This window comes from Mirounga angustirostris, unplaced genomic scaffold, assembly GCF_029215605.1.
Source record: "Mirounga angustirostris isolate CCGP_5_RB_7025 unplaced genomic scaffold, mMirAng1.0.hap1 SCAF_6, whole genome shotgun sequence".
Taxonomy (NCBI): domain Eukaryota; kingdom Metazoa; phylum Chordata; class Mammalia; order Carnivora; family Phocidae; genus Mirounga; species Mirounga angustirostris.
In genome coordinates, this window is record NW_026991714.1 from 103225318 (window position 1) to 103244997 (window position 19680).

Here is a 19680-nt window from a genome sequence, read left to right on the forward strand (position 1 = left end):
TGTGTTCCCTCTCTCACTGTCTCTCTCTCTGTCAAATAAATAAGTAAAATCTTTAAAAAAACAAAACTCTGAGCTTCAATTTCTTGAGCTTCAATTTCTTCATCTCTAAAATGGCAATAATAAAACATCTCATATTTGAGAGATAAAGTGGGATAGTACTTGAAAGATACATAGCATGGTGTCTGGGATATACTATGCAGTCAGTAAGTTTTACCTACTAGTCTACTTAAATACATACCTACGGCTGCTAGCAGTTGACTCCAAGAATGGTTCCTCTCAGGGTGTTGTTCAAATAAAACTGCATATTCAATTCTGGACATTTATTTGTAGTCTATCAATAGAAAACAGTAGGCACCACGAAGTAAGAAAAATTAGAAGAAAAAAATCTGTTTGGCAAGTCTTTATCTCCAACTCTAATTTCTCCCAGAGTTCCAGTCTTCTGAGCTTCTCTTGTGCCTTCTCCATTTTAATAAACAGTACTGTTTACCCAGTTTAGTCCAAATTTACCCAATATATTCCAAAATCTAGGAGTTGCTCTTGATTCCTTCCTTTTCCTTAATCTCTCATATCTAGTCCAACAACAAGTTCTGTCATTCTGTCTCTAAAATGTCCATCTTCTTCTATGTCCACCACTATTATTTGTCAGCTCTATTACTATAATAGGCTTCTAATTTGGTCTCTCTCCTCTCATGCTCCTGTAGTCCATTCTCTACACAATAACCTGCAGTGATCTTTGAAAACAAAATTAGATCATGTTATTTGTCTGTTTAAAACGTTAAAACAGTGGCTTCCTGTCATGCTTATTACAAAATAAAAACTTCGTAGGCTCATAAAAGCTAACATGATCTACTTTTTGCTCTGACCACAACATTTCTTCTCTTCCTTGTCTTTTTCACATTTCTCTTCTAGCCGTCATTTTAGTGCTATCAGTAATGATCTTCCTCCACCTGGCTTTTCCTTGTCATTCAGTCCTCTCCTGCTGGAAGCCTTCCCTGACTATCTAAAGGACCTGTTCTCTACATTGATCTGCTGGTTTTAATTCTGTGCATAACACTTATGATCATTTGATGTTCTTACTGTTGGATTATTCATCCATATCCCCTCACTAGAATGTAAGGGCCGTTCATGTTCGTGATTGTAGCTGAATCTCTAGTGTCTTGAGCAGTCGAGTAGCTGCTCAATAAATTTTTGTTGAGTTAATGAGTGAATAATTCCTAAAAGCTTGTTTGTAAGTACCATAGACCAGATCTGTAGTGAAATAAAAATAAGAAAAATCTATTCTATAGAAACTATACTTTGAAAGATTCCAGTAGTACTTTGGGAAGAGCTGTTCTTTATTTTGTGATGTCCTTCAAACATTTTTTAAAAAATATTTTATTTATTTGTTTATTTATTAGAGAGGCAAAGAGAGAGCGAGTGGGGAGAGGAGCAGGGACAAGCCGACTCCATGCTGAGTGTGGAGCCCAACGTGGGGCTCGATCTCATGACCTGAGCTGAAATCAAGAGTTGGACACTTAATCAACTAAGCCACCCAGGAGCCCCTCCTTCATACATTTTTATGTTAAAATGCCCTTTCTTCATGAAATGGTAGTGATATTCAATTGTATAATTTAAAAATGTATTCTTGGCAGCATAAATAATTGGGTAGTGCTGTTACCCTGTACTTCAGACTAGAGGTTTTCTTTGAGTTTCAGAGATCTGTAGTTCACTGGAAATAAAGAAGCACTGTGTAGGTGTTCCAGGGAGGGAGTTGCTAAGAATTTTTACTAAATAAAGTTCAGTCAATCAAATGTTATTATATTCTTCATATTCTCCTGGGAAACAAATGGTCAGGTTCCATTTAAAGATTATGTTGTTTGAATATGTAATGTTTAAGTGAAATGTGACATAAGAATCTACAGCTAATAATTAAGGGAAAATAAAAATAGTAGACCTTTTATATGTAATGTCTTTGGGGAAGATTAGCAATGTTTCTTAGAATAATCTTGTCCATAATGAAAGCTAACTAAAATTGTATTAACATTGATCAACTCTTTAAAGAAACAACGCAAGTTGTATTGAGACACAAGTGAACTTTTTCTTTCGTTGGCCAATAAAAACTGAAATTTTAGGGCTTAAGATGTCACCTATAACAAACTCCCTTGTGTTTCAGGTAAGAAAACTGATGGCTAAAGGTTATAATGTTCTTTGTTAGGTCCGGGATTAGAATTCCTATCTCCTTTTTCCCAGGTTCCTGAACCTTATGCTATGGCACACTACTTATTTTTAGGGAGATAAATTTCTCTTTTTGGAGTAGGATATAGATGGTTTTAGAAGTATTATTTTATTAGCATCTTAATTTATAGGAAATGAGATGTATTTTTAAGTAATATGCAGGGAAGGCATTCCAAATTCAGTGTTGTGACAGCTGGCCTCTTAGGGGCTATGCAGAGCTCTAAAAGTGGTATTTATGCTTTTAATTTTTGTCAAGTTAAGATTTAAAATTAACCAAGAAAATCATAAAGACACTTTATTTTTGTTATTCCTGTTTTAAACAGTCTTTATACGTGAAAAGATGAGATGTGTAAAATAAGCCCAGTTCCTCCAAAAATAAAATGTAGTTCTGATGGGTTGTGATTTAAAAAATACATTTAAAAAAACAGAAGGAATAACTTTTGTATTTTTAAAATATTTCAGAAATACAATTAAAATTTAATAATATGAAAATTTTACATTAATAAAACCAATATATAGTAGAAAGTTTATAAGGTAGATCAATATGAAAAAGAAAGTAAAAATTACACATAATCCCACTTTCCAGAGAAACCCATAATGACATATTGGTATATTTCTTTCCCATCTTTTTTCTTTGCATAATGGCATGTATTTTTTTTTTTTTAACACAGTCAAGCTCATACTCTACATTCCTTTTGTTTATTTTGCTTCTTCATTTAACGTACCATGAGTATTTTCCTACATTCTTAAAAGGTCTATGAAAACATTTTGTAATAGCTCCATAACATTCTTCTGCAATTTATTTAACCATTACCCTACTTTGGTTATTTAGAATATCATAAATTTTTTCTATTAATGCTGAAATGAATAAATGGGTGTACAAATCTTTGTTCACATTGTTCTATTTTAATTTATGATAGTTGCCTAAAAAAGGAATTGGTGGCACATACTGCCAAAAAGCTTTCTAGAAATGTATTAATTTATACTCCCACTAACAATGTATGAAAGTGCTTGTTTTATTGCACCCTTAACTGCAAACTGGTTGTGTTTGAAGAGAACTTAGCTATCATTTTTGGGCTTGAAGCATTTGTTGAAAAAATGTAGTAGGGTGGGTCTACGTATTTATTTAGGCTACCTGGAGGCACTTAGCTGTTTGGGGTTAGTTATCTATTTGCTTTTATAGTGGCTGACTAACCAAACTGTTAAATAAAATAAAATATTTACTTATCTACCCAAGAGCAAACTGTTCTGACCCACTTATCTAGATGCACCGATTTAAGCTATAAGGAGGTTAATGAAAGTTAGAAATTTCAGTTGGCTGCTTTTTCTCTGAAGTGAAAAGATTACATTTGAAATAAGTTACTTAAAAAATTGATCAAAAAAGTTTAAGTAGGGTGCCTGGGTGGCTCAGTCGGTTAAGCGTCTGCCTTCCGCTCAGGTCATGATCCTGGGGTCCTGGGATGGAGCCCCGCATCGGGCTCCCTGCTCAAGCAGTGAGTCTGCTTCTCCCTCTCCACTCCCCCTGCTTGTGTTCCTGCTCTCGCTATCTCTCTCCATCAAATAAGTGGCTCAGTCGTTGTCAAATAAGTGGCTCAGTTGTTGTCAAATAAGTGGCTCAGTTGTTAAGCGTCTGCCTTCGGCTCAGGTCATGATCTGGGGGTCCTAGGATCGAGCCCTGTATCAGGCTTCCTGCTCCGCGGGAAGCCTGCTTCTCCCTCTCCCACTCCCCCTACTTGTGTTCCCTCTTGCGCTGTATCTCTCTCTGTCAAATAAATAAAATCTTTAAAAAAAAATCTTAAAAAAATGTTTAACAGGCTGGGTAAGTAATAATACTCATTAGCTCTGTGTGTGTGTGTGTGTGTGTATTTGCATGTTGGAGGGAAGGAAGGAGGGAGAGATGGGAAAAACTGGGTAGAAGAGAGGGTAGGGGAAGATTAGATAAAGAATAAAAGGCCTAGGAGAGAAAGAATAAAGATCTGCTTTTGCATGGAAAAACACGTCTTTACACTTGTCGCTACCTGATTGACTCTGAAAGGACAATCACACATGAGCCCTATTTGCTCAAATAACGTTTTTATGTTTATACCTGCTGAAATGAACTCTGGTACCTAAATACATTTTAAAAGAGTAAACTTTTTGAAAGTTGCATTGACTGATTATGAGAAAGACATTTAAAGTTTAGATTATTAGATGAAGAGGATGTGATATGGCTTTATTTTGATTAAAGATTTGAATATTGCAGACTCTTATTTTTCCTTAATGACACAGAATTCACTATATTTGTTAAAAAATAAAATTTCAAGTCTAGCTGTTTTGGTACCAAAATTAATTTAAAAAAAACTTTCTTGTTAAAAATCAAAAGTGGGAATCACTGAAGTATTTTAGGCATGAGGAAAAGTGCATTTTATTTTTCATAGGGCCAAATTCATGTTCATTTCTTTCTCTTTTTTTTTTTAGATTTTATTTATTTGAGAGAGAGCAGGAGCAGGGAGGAGAGGGAGAAGCAGGCTCCCTGGCCCAACATGGGGCTCTATCCCAGACCCCTGGGATCATGCCCTGAGCTGAAGGCAGAAGATTAATCGACTGAACCACCCAGGCGCCCCTCATGTTCATTTCATATCATGCTTCCCAGAGATGTAATTTTAACCCGTGTGATTATAACAAAGTAGTACTTACCTCATGTGCCAAGGGCTCCAATAGACACTTTACTAGAATTTTATTTTTCACAATGCCCTGAAAAGCATGTAATGGGTAAACTGAGGGACAGATAGGTTAAGAACCAGCCCAAGGTCATGCAGCTAGTAGGGAGCCAAGCAGAGATTCCAAATACTGTCTTGCTACCTTTACAACCTTGCTATTTAACATGGCCTATGGGACCAGAAGTAATTAATTAGTTCTGGGTGCATAAAGAATTGGCAAAGTCTTGGTCACAGAGACCAACCCTTATTTTAACAAGATTCCCTCAAATGATAATGTATGCATAATAAAGTAGCACCATACTACATCGCATATTAAAAATTACATTGAGGTTTTGAAATCCTTTCTAAGGATTATTCCTGATTTGACTTTAGTTCATGTGGGCTGTCAACATTTTCCATAAGAGGAGGAGGGAAAGTGTTGAATTGTTCATGTCTCCTCCACTTCAGATTGCTATTCTGCAGCTTCTTTGATTCAGATCTTTTTTAATCCAGAGGAACAACTGATTTGTCTGCTTGTGGACATTTGGTCAAACTCTCACTCAGCCAAGCATAATTAGGTTTTTAACATTCTTTTGTCCTGGACTAAACGCACCAGATTTATAGTCCATGGGTTCGTTCTGGATAGTCATTTAACAAATTAAAGAGAACAATGCTAAAAAAAGCATTTTTGAATGAAACTGGAAGTCTTGAAATATTTGATGTTTTAGATGGTTACAAGGAACCACAGATCTGTATAAACTGGTCTCCCTACTGATTTCATTTTGTGAACATAATTATTCTGTCAGAGGGGCAATGATAGGTAAGAAAAGAAGGAAGTCTAACTTGGACAGTGGAACAGCAATGTCCAGTAGAAATGCAATGCAAGACCCATATGTTTTAAGTTTTCTAGTAGCCACATTAAAATAGTAAGAAGAAACAGTTTAAATTAATCTTAATACATTTTATGTAACCCAGTGTAGCAAAGCATTATTACAACATGTAATCAATATAAAAATTATTACTGAAATAATATATATTTTTTTGTACTAAGTCTTGAAAAATTTGGTATGTATTTTATAATTGCAGTGTCTCAATTTGGGTGCTAAATTTTCAACAGTTAAAAAGTGAGATATAGTCCAATGAAAAAAAATTGTGTTTGATGGAAAATATTTTACATTGCTTTGTTTTAAAATTTAATAAAATAAAATAAATTCAGTTATTTCGATCACATTGGGCACATTTCAGTATCATATGTTGGATTGTGTTTCTAATATAACTGATTTCAGACCTGTGGAATTGATCACACCCTATATGGTCAGTAAGTGAATGCCACTGGAGGCTGTAGTGTGTTAATATAAATATTACTTTACCGAGAATAAAGAGGGAATAAAGAAAAGCAATTTAGGTCATAAAGCTTACAATGATTTTCCTCCCTCCGATCATTACCGCAGTTGAAATTTACCTGTCTTATTAGTGGTTCAGAATCAGTTTCCTAACCCTTTAGCCCCACTAAATTGTAACGTTAAGACCAGGAGTTAGGGTCCTTCCATTTTTTTCCCCCCTCTATGGCATTAGATTCTTGCTTCAGACCTTTGCATACTTTTCAGAAAAGTGTGGTAAGCAGTATAGTGTGAGTGGGCCAATTTGACCCAGAGGCTTTAAAACTTTGTATGTGTACGTGGATCACCTGGTACTCGCTAAAAATACCAGTATCCGGGCCCCACCTTTCTAGATTCTGATGCACAAAGTTTACAGTGGGCCCTGGACACTTGCATATTAAACCGTTCTAAGTGTTTCTGAAGTCCAAGAACGTTTGGAGACCACCGGACTCAGCAACTGATTCTTAAAGGCTGCGAGTTCGAATTTAACACATCCTGCTGCTGTTGCCACGCGTTCGCTTTTCCCCGGGCTGAGGTTTTCCCAGAAGGTTGCTGCTTTTCTTCTGCAGATGGGTTTTCCAGGCTGTTAAACCCCATCCCCACAGACTGCCCTGACAGCGTCCCTGTCCCAAGTCCTGTTAAAGCGACCTGCGCTTGCAGAGGTAGACCGTGGCCATGTGACTGACAGACCCGTTGCCAGTTGGGGCGGCCATTTTTGAGGCGGGCACCCAACCTCCTGCCCCACGAGCCGGGAAGAGGGGGAACCTCGTTACCAAGACTCAAGATGGCCACCGCGCCCGCTAGCCACTGCGCTAGCCAGCGCGCCAGGGAGCGGACGCGAGACACGCGGGCGGCTCGCCTCGGCCGGAGGCGCCCCGGGCTCATCTCCGGCCGCCGGCCGTGGGCGGAGCGCCCGCCCCCTCCCGGCGCGACCAATCAGCGCGTGGGGCCGGCTCGGCCGGGGCCGCCGGCGTGCGGGGTGTGTGAGGACGCGCTCCCGGTCGCCGAGTGCCTGAGCCGAGGAGCAGTTGCCGTGGTACCTGCTGCTGCTCTTGCCGCTGCTGCTGCCGGTGCGGACGCAAAGCATCTGAGGCGAGCGCTGGTGCGTGGGGCGGGAAAGTGAAGCCATGACGTCCATCAGGTAATGAGAGAGGGTGGCAGCCTAAAGTGCTCGCCTGCTGGGCGTTAGCCTCCCGACTGCTGAGAACTGTCGCCCCTTCTCTTGAGTGGTCTGCAGCCTCCCCGTGGCACGGGTCCCCCTCGCGATGGAGGTTCTCGCTGCACTTTTCATTTGGTCATTGCTGCTCTCAGAAGTTTTTGGGTCTCTTGCACATGGCGGAGCCCTGTAACTAGCCGCACCGCTGAGGTGACCCTCGCCCAGATCCCAGGGCTTGAAGCTTGCTTGTGTGTGTAGTGGTGGATTTCTCATGAAAAAAATGCAGCTGCCTTTTCCCCCCCAGGGGTGACCCAGCGCCTGAGGAAGTGTGACGTGGACCGTGTGTGGCTATGCCTGCATGCCATGCCTTCTGACAACTTCGTTGATGGCCGTGAGCAGACCAGCGTATTTGGCCCTGCTCTGATGCAGATACATAGCCCCTAAGTTGCGAAATTGTGTGTCCCTAAAATGTTTGCTCATGACTGGAATTCGTATTCTGGCTCCCCAAGGTACCATCTGTTTACCCACTTGGATCTGAGAGTTACAAGTGAAATGACTTTTGTGAGATAGTAGGTATAAAATGAGAGCCATGAACTGGAGACTTAACCCCAATTGCTCTTCCAGAGTTGTGAAGCTTCGGTTTTTTGGTTTGTTTTTGTTTTCTTAATGGTGACAGCTTAAGGGGCTGCTCCACTTTGTACAGGTAGCATTGACTGAATGTTTAACTATGCTAATGCGACTGTTTATAAAAAGAGATAAATTGCTTTATTTACCCAGTGTTCTGAACTGCCTCTTTTATTTTTTTTTGAAAAAATTTTTTTTAAGATTTTATTTATTTGTGTGAGAGAGAATGAGAGACAGAGAGCATGAGAGGGAGGAGGGTCAGAGGGAGAAGCAGACTCCCCGCTGAGCAGGGAGCCCGATGCGGGACTTGATCCTGGGACTCCAGGATCATGACCTGAGCCGAAGGCAGTCGCTTAACCAACTGAGCCACCCAGGCGCCATGAACTGCCTCTTTTAAAGTAGACCTTGGCGTTCATTGTCCCAGGGAAAGGGAGGCTCTAGCACAAATTGAAGAGAATAAACTAAATTAATTTTTGGCTTGTGAGCTGCCAACAGTCTAAGCCCTGATGATATCTCAGTGGCAATTTTGACTATATAATATTCAAGAGATGACTTGGAAACCTAATCCTCAGGTAAGATAAGGTAAGATGCAACTGTGCTGAACTCGGATACAGTTTCTTTCTTAAATTACATAATTTTATACTAACATAGACAAAGAATATTTACCTCATTATGCAGAAGGAGAAATCCTGGTGCTAAAACTTGGAGACCTACTTGGAAAGGTTTCACAGTAAGTTATATTGGGATGTGGGAGTCTAGCTTTTAATGCTAAGAGTGTTTTCGGATGAATTAACACCATGCTGTCAAACCAAGTTAATCTCCCCTCCCCTCACTCCCACTTCCATTCCCATCCTTGCAGCCTGCTGCTAATTAGGAGTGTGGGTCAAATACTTTCTATGTTAAGAATCAGTTCTTACGTGGACTCAGTCTTAATTGACCATTAGACAATGGTCCTGACTGCTCTTCCGTGGAGAAACACAAATCTAAAGCTTCTGTTGCTTGGCAAGTGACAACCGGATGGGTGTTTTAATGTAGGGGTTGAATTGGCTGTTGTGTTCAAGACTGAATTAAAGGTTGACATCAGCCTTATTTGACTTACGGAAGGATTGATAATTGCTAATAGTTAAATTTTATGGTTGTTTCTTTAGATGTTCGTTTGTATTTTACATAGTCTTGAATTACAATGATGACCCCCCAATTTTTTAAAAGATTTTATTTATTTATAAATATAATTTAATACTATATATAATATAAATATATATATAATAAATATATATATAATAAATATAATTTAATAATATTTATTTATTAGTTGACAGAGAGAGAGCGTGCACAAGCAGTGGGAGCGGCAGGTAGAGGGAGACAGAGAAGCAGGCTCTCCCTGAGCAGGGAGCCCGACGTGGGGCTCAATCCCAGGACCCTAGGATCATGACCTGAGCCAAAGGCAGATGCTTAACTGACTGAGCCACCCAGTCACTCCGACCCCCCAAAATTTTTTATATGTTATCTAAACCAGATACCACATTTGCACCTGAGGAAACAGACCAAGAAAAGTTGTGCGAAATCATTTAGTGGCAGTTAGGAATTGAATACAGACGTCCATGATGTAGTGCACTGCATGATGCTTTTATAGAAACAATATACTTTAATTTCCTGAAAAAGCTGCTTCTATGGACAAAAATTGTCAAGTATTGTGAGAAACAATTATAGCAACTCTTTTTTGCTTTTCTTTAGTCCTCTAAGGAATTTGATAACTTAGAACTTGGGTTCATGAGTAGGCAGGGAGACTACTGAAGTTGAAGCAACTCTCTATATGTGGTCGCAGTTTTGAATGAGTTGGTAATCCTACAGATACCAGCCACTTTCCACTGAAGACTGCATTCAGTGAATTTTGTCAGTTTTAGTTTTCACAAACATGGTATTAGGCTTGTTCCCATTTTGTGCCTAGTCTAACAGTAGCCCAAAGTTAGGTATTATTGACCAGCTTTTACTGGTGAGGAGAGTGATACAGATCACAAAATTATACAAATCTGACTTTATGTCCAATGTTGTTTTTTACACCATACTTAAAATAATTGTTGCTAAATACAGTAATATGTAAGTCTTTGCAATGACAGAATGTAAGATGGAAACCAGTGAGGACTAGTGGTCAGCATACCTGGTTCTAACTGAATCATTTTTCTTGAGTTCACTGATTTTCCTTTCCTTTTCTTCTCTGGACATTTGTTTAATGAAATATTCAGTGATAATGATACTAATATGTATCCCACAGTGTTGTTAGGTAGGTATGAAAGTGCTTTTGAATTTTAAGGCATTTTATAAATGCAATGTTCTCTCATTAAAGCAATTTGAATCTCTTAGAGAAAGTGTTGTCTGAAAAAAGTTTAAATTTTAAATTTTTAAATAGGAAGCAAACTTACCCATCTGATTCCCTCCCTCATTTTACATTTCAAGAAACTGAAGCTAAGAGATACTGCGATTTGTTTAAGCTCAACCCAACAGTTGCAGATCTTGAACTAGAATCCAGATCTCTATAGACACCTGGTTCAATGCCCTTTACAATTTAGCATTCAGCTATTAGGAATTCATAAATAATGATTTAAATCAAAAGCATTTTTTAAAAAACTTAAGATCTTTTAATGAAATTGGCTGGAGATACTATCTTTTTGACTTATTTGTATTCTGCTCTGCTGCATCATTATTGATGAAGTCTAAATTTACAGCCTCTAAAACCAATAATCCTTGAAGAATGACTTTTATCTTTTGTTATATATATATATTAGATTCCAACTGGTCTTTATTTGGGAAATGATAGAACATATTTGATAAATTGATGCTCTTGTCATTTTTAATTGGCCCAATAGAAAAGTTGATGCTTGAATTAAATTCAGGAGACATCGAAAGATGTGCAGTGTTAGGACTAGATGAGAATCTTAGAGGGTGTTCAGTTGGTTAAGCGTCTGCCTTTGGCTTAGGTCATGATCTGGGCGGGGTCCCTGGATCAAGTCCGGCATTGGGCTCCCTGCTCAGTGGGGAGTCTGCTTCTCCTTCTCCCTCTGCCCCTCTGCCTGTTCCTGCTCTCTTTCTCTCTCTCAATTAAATAAATAAAAAATCTTAAAAGAAAGAATCTTAGAGGGCATTTTACCCTTTTCCTTCCTCTATACTGGACCTTGAGTCTCAAAGTGAAGGGTATGTCCTAGTTAGGCAGTGGTAGAGCTTAAGATAGAACTTAGGTCTTCTGACTCCTACTTTATGTACTTTTCACTGAGCAACACTGTTTCAAAATACTGTTGTGAATATTGCCTTGTTTTCCGAACATCAGTGCCTATCCTGGTTTTGGACATTGGTTTAGAACTTGATTTTGTGCCAGGAAGACTAGGAAAATGAGGTAGGGAGACAGGGAGAGTGTTTGCTATAGAGCTAAGGAACCCTATTCTTTGGCCTGTCCAGACAGGTCTGATTTGGTCTATTCTGGGACTTGACATGACTGTGCCCTACATGATGATTCTGGAACTACTTTTGTGGGTTAGGCCTACATTGGAAAATTATGTGGGCTGTGGGTTGGGTCCTAGGGTATTTTTCTTGTAACAGTCAAGACTTTTGAGATGCATCCAGTAAGATCTGCCAAGCCACAACATTCATATGGAGACTAAAATGTGGCTAAGATTGAAACTGCCTTGCTTTGTTGAGTTAGTTTCTTTGGAGCCTTTAAATAGAATTTTCAGACTCATTGCAGGACCTGTGTCTTTTATAAGAATTGTAAATTTCAGATTACTATGCAAACTTTTTTATGCTATGGGACTTCTTAGGCAAATGAGCTTTTTAAAATAAAATGAAATTCTTTCATTTATGAAATATTCTGAAGAATGAAAACAGAAATCCTTCTCATACAGAACTGTGCAATGTTGGGATGTCTGGGTAGCTCAGTCGGTTAAGCATCTGCCTTCGGCTAAGGTCATGATCCCAGGGTTCTGGGATCGAGTCCCACATTAGGCTCCTTGCTCAGCGGGGAATCTGCTTCTCCCTCAGCCTGCCGCTCCCCCTGCTTGTGCGTGCGCTCTGTTTCTTTCTCTGACAAATAAATAAATAAAATCTTAAAAAAAAAAAAGAACTGTGCAGTGTTGTCAGTTGTTAATGCTCATATTTGTAAATAGGTCATCTTTGTTTGAAAAAGCATACAAGGTTTTCTAACTACAAATCTTTTCAGCCACAGTATTGCTACAATAAGAACTGTCAAAAGATAGAAGGGAACCAAAATGATTGCCTAGACTGTTTGAATGTTAACCCTTTCCTGTCACATTGGTTAATGATCTTGTTTCTTTACCTCCTCATGCCTACTCAGTTTTAAATTATTTAAAAAATACTATAATAAAACATAAGTATGGATTTTTATTTTCAAATATCAAAGCTGGCTTATAAATAGGATGACCGTATGTCCCAGTTTGCCCAGGACAGTCCTGGATCATGCTAGTTATCTTGGCATAATTATTAATAGCTCTTCCTTTATTCTCAAATGTGTCCCATTTGGGTAATAAATTATCTGGTCATCTACTTGTGCACTGTAATAATTTTGTTGTAGTAGATTTGAAATAGAACCATAAGATCATAGAATATTAGTCTATATTTTGTCTAGGTTTGGGTATTTTTCATCGGTCAGACATTTTTATTGTACTGAGAGTTCTGGATGTCCAGATGTAGTATATAAAACATGAAAGCACATGATTTGAAGTTGGGAATCATTTATTTGTTGTCTGACTTCTGACAGGTTATAAAACCTTTCTGGGGTGCCTGGGTGGCTCAGTTGGTTAAGCGACTGCCTTTGGCTCAGGTCATGATCCCGGGGTCCTGGGATCCAGAGTCCTGCATTGGGCTCCCCCTGCTCTGCGGGGGAGTCTGCTTTTCCCTCTGCCTACCACTCCCCCTGCTTGTGTGCGTGCGCTCTCTCTCTGTGTATATCAAATAAATAAATAAAATCTTTAAAAAAAAATAAAACCATCCTGAACCTCTTATTTCTGTTAGATAGAGATAATTGCAATACCTACCCAATTGGGCTATTGTGAGGATTTAAAGACAATAACATAAAAAAAATGACAGTAACATAAAAATGTTTAAGCTACAAATTATACGTGTTAGTCATGTCACATATGTACTTCTGAAAATTGAATTTAAAATGAACAATTTTGGAGTGCCTGGCTGGCTTAGTCGGAAGAACGTGTGACTCTGGATCTCGGGGTCCTGAGTTCATGTTGGGTGTAGAGATAACTAAAAGAATTAAATAAAATGAACAATTTTATCTAGTTTAAGGGAACTTACTATTTAACAGAGCATAGACTATCTTTTATAAGTGTTTTACTGTAATGGGCAGCAGGGAATTAATAATGGTTGAAGATATATATGGAGATTTTTGGGGTGGGGATGGCTGAAATTGTCAACATTATTTGTATGACGGAAAGAATGATCCTTTAGGAAGCAAAAAAACAGATGAAGATGGAGGGAAGAGATTTTTTTTTTTTTTTTTTTTGGTCAAAAAAGAGATTTATTACTTGAGATGCCTGGGTGGCTCAGTTGGTTAAGTGTCTGCCTTTGGCTCAGGTCATGATCCCAGGGTCCTGGGATTGAGTTCCGCATTGGGCTCCTTGCTCAATGGGGAGCCTGCTCCTCCTTCTGCCTGCCGCTCCCCCCTGCTTGTGCTCTCTCTATGTCTCTCTCTTTCTGACAAATAAATAAAATCTTAAAAAAAAAAGATTTACTACATAAGTTAGTGTCTCATTAGTAGGGAAGACTATAAACTTCTAATTTTTTGTAAAAAAAAAAGTTTTATTAAATCAGTTACCTTATCAGAGATCATTTTCTTGAGTGTGCAAGAAGGCATATTCAGAATACAAATGCAAGAATTGGCCTTACAGAGCCTAAGGGATATAAATATTTCTTTATTCTATTCACTTGGCTAGTGAAAAAAAATGTCAGTGATATAATTTCCATATGGAATATCTGTTTCCAACCATCGGCACAAGACAATCGGTATAGAAGTAACCATTCTTACACATAGTGTAGAAATAATCAAATCCATTGCAAGCTGTCTGACATTTCCAACAGATACTGCTGTTATTAGGAAAGTGTAGCCCGTGAGTTCAGGGACTGACTCTCCACACGGAACGACTATGGCCCCACAGAAGTGGGAGAACAGGGTGAGCGCGGGCGCAAAGGCGAAACCGCGAGCGCAGCGCCACGGGGATGCGCTGGAGTCCCTAGAGCCTCTAGCGACCAGTTTTATAGTTTTAGCTTTCACATTTACATCTGTGATCCATCTTAAACTATCTTCTTGCTGTGGTGTAAGAGTTTCTTGAAAGAGTCCTCAGTCAGTTGATTAGATTGGTGTAGGTTTTTTCCAGGACTCACTATTTTGATCCATTGATCTGTTTGTATATTGTTAGGCTAGTACCACACTGTCATAATGTAGTTTTGTATGATTGGTATTTTTTCTTTACCTTTTTCATAGAATTCAGTAATGAAGCTATCTGGGCCTGGAATGTTTTTTGGGTAAAAGGATAGAAGATTTAAAAATTTTTAAAAAAAAGATTTATTTTAGAGAGAGAGAGAGAGAGAAAGAGCCTGCGGGTATGTGAGTAGGGGGGAGGGGCAGAAGGAGAGAAAGAGAAAGAATCCTCAAGCGGACTCCCCGCTGAGCTCAGAGCCCAACATGGGGGCTCAGTCCCAGGACCCTGAGATTATGACCTGAGTGGAAATCGAGAGCAGGCTGCTTAATCGACTGAGTCACCCAGGTGCTCCAATTTCTCCACATTCTTGCCAATGCTTGTTACTGTCTCCCAATCTTTGCTGAGTGCTGTGTGTGCTTGTAGAAGCATATGTTTCACACTCAGGCAGGCTTACAACTCTGCCATAACCTTTATTTCCTGCTTGTGCAGAGGCTTATGGCTCAGAGATGATTGCTTAGGACCTTTCAGGTTTTTCTTGAGCATGCCACAGCTCTGGGCACATGTACATGGCCTTCTAGATTCTCAGGAATATTCAGAACTTTTCAGAACCCTTTATGGATATCTCATGCCCCCACTTTTCCTTTTAAGTTTTTCGGTTAGCTTTTTATTTGGGCCAACTGCTTCAGAAGCTGGGATGTTAAACGATTGCAGTTGATTGTTTTTGACAAATTCCCCTGGGGAAAAGGCTGTTAGAGCTGGGCAAGCTCTGAGGTCAAATAAGAAGCCTCAGGAATGGGGTTTTTCAGGGGACTGCCTGTAAGCTCAAATAATAGCAGTTCTCCGAAAATAGGGCTTTGAAAGAGCTCCAGTCCTCTTCTGACCCCTCCAGTAGCTGCTAGGCTGGTTTTCAATGTGTGTGTGTTTTTGCTTTTTAAAGCTACCATGGAGCTGGGAAGAGGGGGATGGGGATAGGGCAAGTTAAAATGGCACAAAGCTTGCTGTTTTTAATGGTATTTGGCCTTTTTTTTTAATGCTCCCCAGATTGTTGTAAGCCCTTGGTTAATATTTAGAGTTCTGAAAAAGTTGATTTTGACTTTTTTTTGGATGTCTTGTTGCTTTAATGGAAGAGATGGTCTTTGGAGGCTCTTATTTGTCATAATGTCACCCCAATTGTCTTTTAAAACATTTTTAATATACTCTTCCTTTCTTTTGAAATACATTAAGACTCACATAAGTTGCAGAAGTAGTACAGAGAGTTCCTCTGCACTCTTCTTCACCCAACTTTCCTTATTAATACAGGACTCTTAAGTTGACTACAGATGTTACTAGAATGTTACCAGTTTTTGCACACACTGTTTTTTACTGGCCAGGTGGTGGTGGTGTATAGTTCCCTAAAATTTTATCATGTCCAGATTAGTGTAACCATTAACTCAGGGTCCTAGACTGTTCTGTCACCACAGAGAAACTGTTTTGTGTTATCCCTTTATGTTCACCCCCTCCCCTCAAGGCCTGGCAACTACTAATCTGTTCTTTTTTTTTTTTTTTTTTTTTTTTGTGAGAGAGAGAATGAGAGAGAGCATGAGAGGGAGGAGGGTCAGAGGGAGAAGCAGACTCCCCGCTGAGCAGGGAGCCCGATGTGGGACTCGATCCCAGGACTCCAGGATCATGACCTGAGCCGAAGGCAGTCGCTTAACCACCTGAGCCACCCAGACGCCCCTAATCTGTCCTTTAGCAATATAATTTTGTCACTTTGAGATTGTTATATAAATGGAATCATACAGTATGTAACACATAGACATGGCTTTTATTTTCACTTGGCATGTGTCTTTGAGATACATCCAGATTATGTCATAGTTCATTTCTTTTTATTATTCCATGTTCACCTATTGTATTGGTGTACTACAGTTTGTTTACCTACTAACTTGTTGAAGGACATTTGGTCATTTCCAGTTTTTTTTTTTATTATTACAGATAAAGCTGTTGTGAACGTTTGTGTACAGGTTTTTGTGCGAACTTAAGTTTTCATTTTTCTAGGATAAATGTACAATACTGTGATTCCTTCCTTATTTTTGTCTTTTGCCAATTACTAAAGGAGGGGTGTTAAGACTGTGCATTTGTCTAATTTGTTTCTCTCAATTTTTTTTCCCCAAGTTTTTTGAAGCCATTTATTTTCTTTTCTTGATGAAATGACTTATTTATATGAAATCCTTTTTATATGGTGCCACTCCTTGTTTTAAAGTCTACCTAGTTTTAGGGGCGCCTGGGTGGCTCAGTCGTTAAGCGTCTGCCTTCGGCTCGGGTCATGGTCCCGGGGTCCTGGGATCGAGTCCCGCAATGGGCTCCCTGCTCGGCGGGAAGCCTGCTTCTCCCTCTCCCACTCCCCCTGCTTGTGTTCCCTCTCTCTCTGTGTCTCTCTCTGTCAAATAAATAAAATCTTTAAAAAAAAAAAAAAAGTCTACCTAGTTTTAAAGTCTGTACAGCATAGGGAATATAGTTGATGGTATTGTAGTAGCATTGTATGGTGACAGTTGGTAGCTACACTTGTGCACATAACGTAATGTATAGAGTTGTTAAATCACTGTTTTGTACAGCTAAAACTAATGTAACATTGCATGTCAGCTATACTTTAATAAAGTCTACCTGTATGATACTAATACAGCCACTGCAGTTTTCTTATAATTAGTGTTTGCATAGAATATCTTTCTATTCAATCTTTTATTTTCAAACTCTCTATGCCTTTATATGCAAAGTGTATCTCTAGCAATTATGTTTAATTTGTTTTTCTAAAATTTTTAGCTATTTATTTAGAGAGAGCGTATGCAAGCGAGGTGGGGAGGGGCAGAGGAAAGGGAGAGAGAGAATCCCAAGCAGATCCTGCACTGAGCACGGAGCCTGATGCGGGGTTCCATCCCATGACCCTGAGATCACCATTGTGCCAAAATCAAGAGTTGGATGCCCAACCAACTGAGCCCCTAGGTGCCCCATTTAGTTTTTAATCCAGTGTGACAGTCTTTATCTTTTAATTGGGAGTGTTTATCCATTTACATTTAATATAATTACTAATACGGTTGGGTTTTAGTATACCATCCTTTTGTTTTCCATTATCCTTTATGTTGTTTTGTCTTTCCTGCCACCTTTTCTAAGTTGAGTATGTTGTAGTTTTTCATTTTATATCCTCTATTAGATTTTGTTGTATTTTTTTTTAAAGATTTTATTTATTTAATTGAGAGAGTGAGAGAGAGTGACAGAGCATGAGCGGGGATGGAGGGAGAGGGAGAAGCAGACTCCCCTGCTGAGTGGGGAGCCTGATGTGGGTTTTGATCCCAGGACCCTGGGATCATGACCTGAGCCGAAGGCAGATGCTTAACCGACTGAGCCACTCAGGTGCCCCTTTTTGTATTACTGTTTAGTGATTGCTCTAGGGAACACAATGTTCCTTTTTAACTTATCACAACCTGTCTTGAATTAGTGTTCTGTCATTTCACTGTTAAAAAAGTTTTATCAAAGAACTTACAGAACCTAGGGGGAGAGAATGAATAAAACTTTGGGAGGACAGACAGCAGTACTTAACACAGAACTCCAGAAGCTATCATTCATACTGTGAACATCACCCTCTGGAGTTGTGCAGGGGACAACTTGTGCACCTTTACATGGGAACCTTTCAGTATGAGTTGGGCAGAGAATAATATCTGAAAGAGGTGTCATATGAGAAATTTTAAAAAGATGAATGGGAATTTGCCAGGCAAAAGAAGTAGGGGAAGGACTGCAGTCAGTTTTTTCAGGAACAGTGGAGTATTATGATTAGCAAATAGATGATGTATGTATTAAAATGGTGAGAGATAAAGTTAGGCACCATATTTCAGTGATTTTAATATGCACATTTCTTCCCGTTTTAATATCCCTGAAATTAGCATGTATTTTATAACTGATTGTGTTTTGTCAATCACCATGAAAAATTGGAATATATATTACAGTTCAGGGCATATTAGATTTGATGAAATACGGTAGGTTCCAGCTAGATTCAATGTCCTGTATGTTAAAAAGGCTAAGTCTTTTAGATTTTATCCTATATATAATTGGAAGCTAGGCTGACTTTAAGTAGAAAAATACAATAGATTGTTTAAATAATGTAATTCGGGTGATACTGTACAGAATTTATATATACAGGTACAATGTGTGGGTTTTCCAACACCACCAAGCAGTTAACTCTATTTGGCCATTTATTGTGGCCAAATAATTAGTAATATATGAATTTAGGCCTAATTAAAAGCAATGCCAGTGGGATGTTGTGGAGGTTCCTGGTATAAGAACTGTTCAATAAAACTGAGAAAATGCAGTTACTGGTAAGATGGTGCTTGGTGGTGGAAAGAGAAATCACATATAAAGCTGAGGTTTCTGGATTTAAAGAGACGATGATTGGTAGAACAGTTAAGGACACTCTTTATTGGGTGCCTGGGTGGCTCAGTCATTAAGCGTCTGCCTTTGGCTCAGGTCATGATCCCAGGGTCCTGGGATCGAGCCCGCATCCCCGCATCGGGCTCCCTGCTCAGCACTTCTCCCTCTGCCACTCCCCCTGCTTGTGTTCCCTCTCTCGCTGTGTCTCTCTCTGTCAAATAAATACATAAAATCTTAAAAAAAAAAAAAGACACTCTTTATTAGTATTTATTCTGGCATGATAGTGCAACTAAACATTTTTGCTAGCCAGAGGGCTGATAACATTAATTTATCAAAAGCCTAGACAAATTATTCTCAGGAACTCTTACTCTGATATCTGTGTTAGTGCATAAAATTTGTTATCTGTCGAACAAAATAATAATTATAGGACAGGTTTATGTTGCTGGGGTTCTAAATTATGAGGAATTTGAAAATGACTGACCAAAAAAACATTATTCAGTATCTTTCATCTTAGCATCCATTCCAGGAAAAAGACATTGATAACATTTGGAACAAAATAGTAATCCCAGTATGCTTACATCTAGTAGAACAAGATCACAATAAATGCTTACTTATGTAGGTTCTTTGCCATTTAAGAAGTGTAATGCTTGTCTTAGTGTGTACTGGCCTGGACACTAGTTTGTACGCGTTTGTATTTAAGAAACTGGCCATTTTGAAGAATTAATGTTTTTAGCAGTTTTAATTTGTCATATTAGAATGAAGTCATATTAATGATACAATGATGGAGAGTAGTTTAA

At 38.9% G+C, this 19680-nt stretch overlaps 1 protein-coding gene across 6 annotated transcripts in view; it reads left to right on the forward strand.

Moving 5' to 3' along the window:
* ADK (adenosine kinase) overlaps positions 1–19680 on the forward strand; it is a 508350-nt gene that overhangs the window by 14776 nt on the left and 473894 nt on the right. Inside the window, exon 1 of one of the 6 annotated variants that reach the window (XM_045878146.1) lies at positions 7230–7412. The exons of the other annotated variants lie outside the window; for them this stretch is intronic. Within the exon in view, the coding sequence (XP_045734102.1) occupies positions 7399–7412 (14 nt within the window). The 5' untranslated portion in view covers positions 7230–7398. Of the gene's footprint in view, positions 1–7229; positions 7413–19680 lie in introns of those variants that run through there. 6 annotated transcript variants of the gene reach the window in all.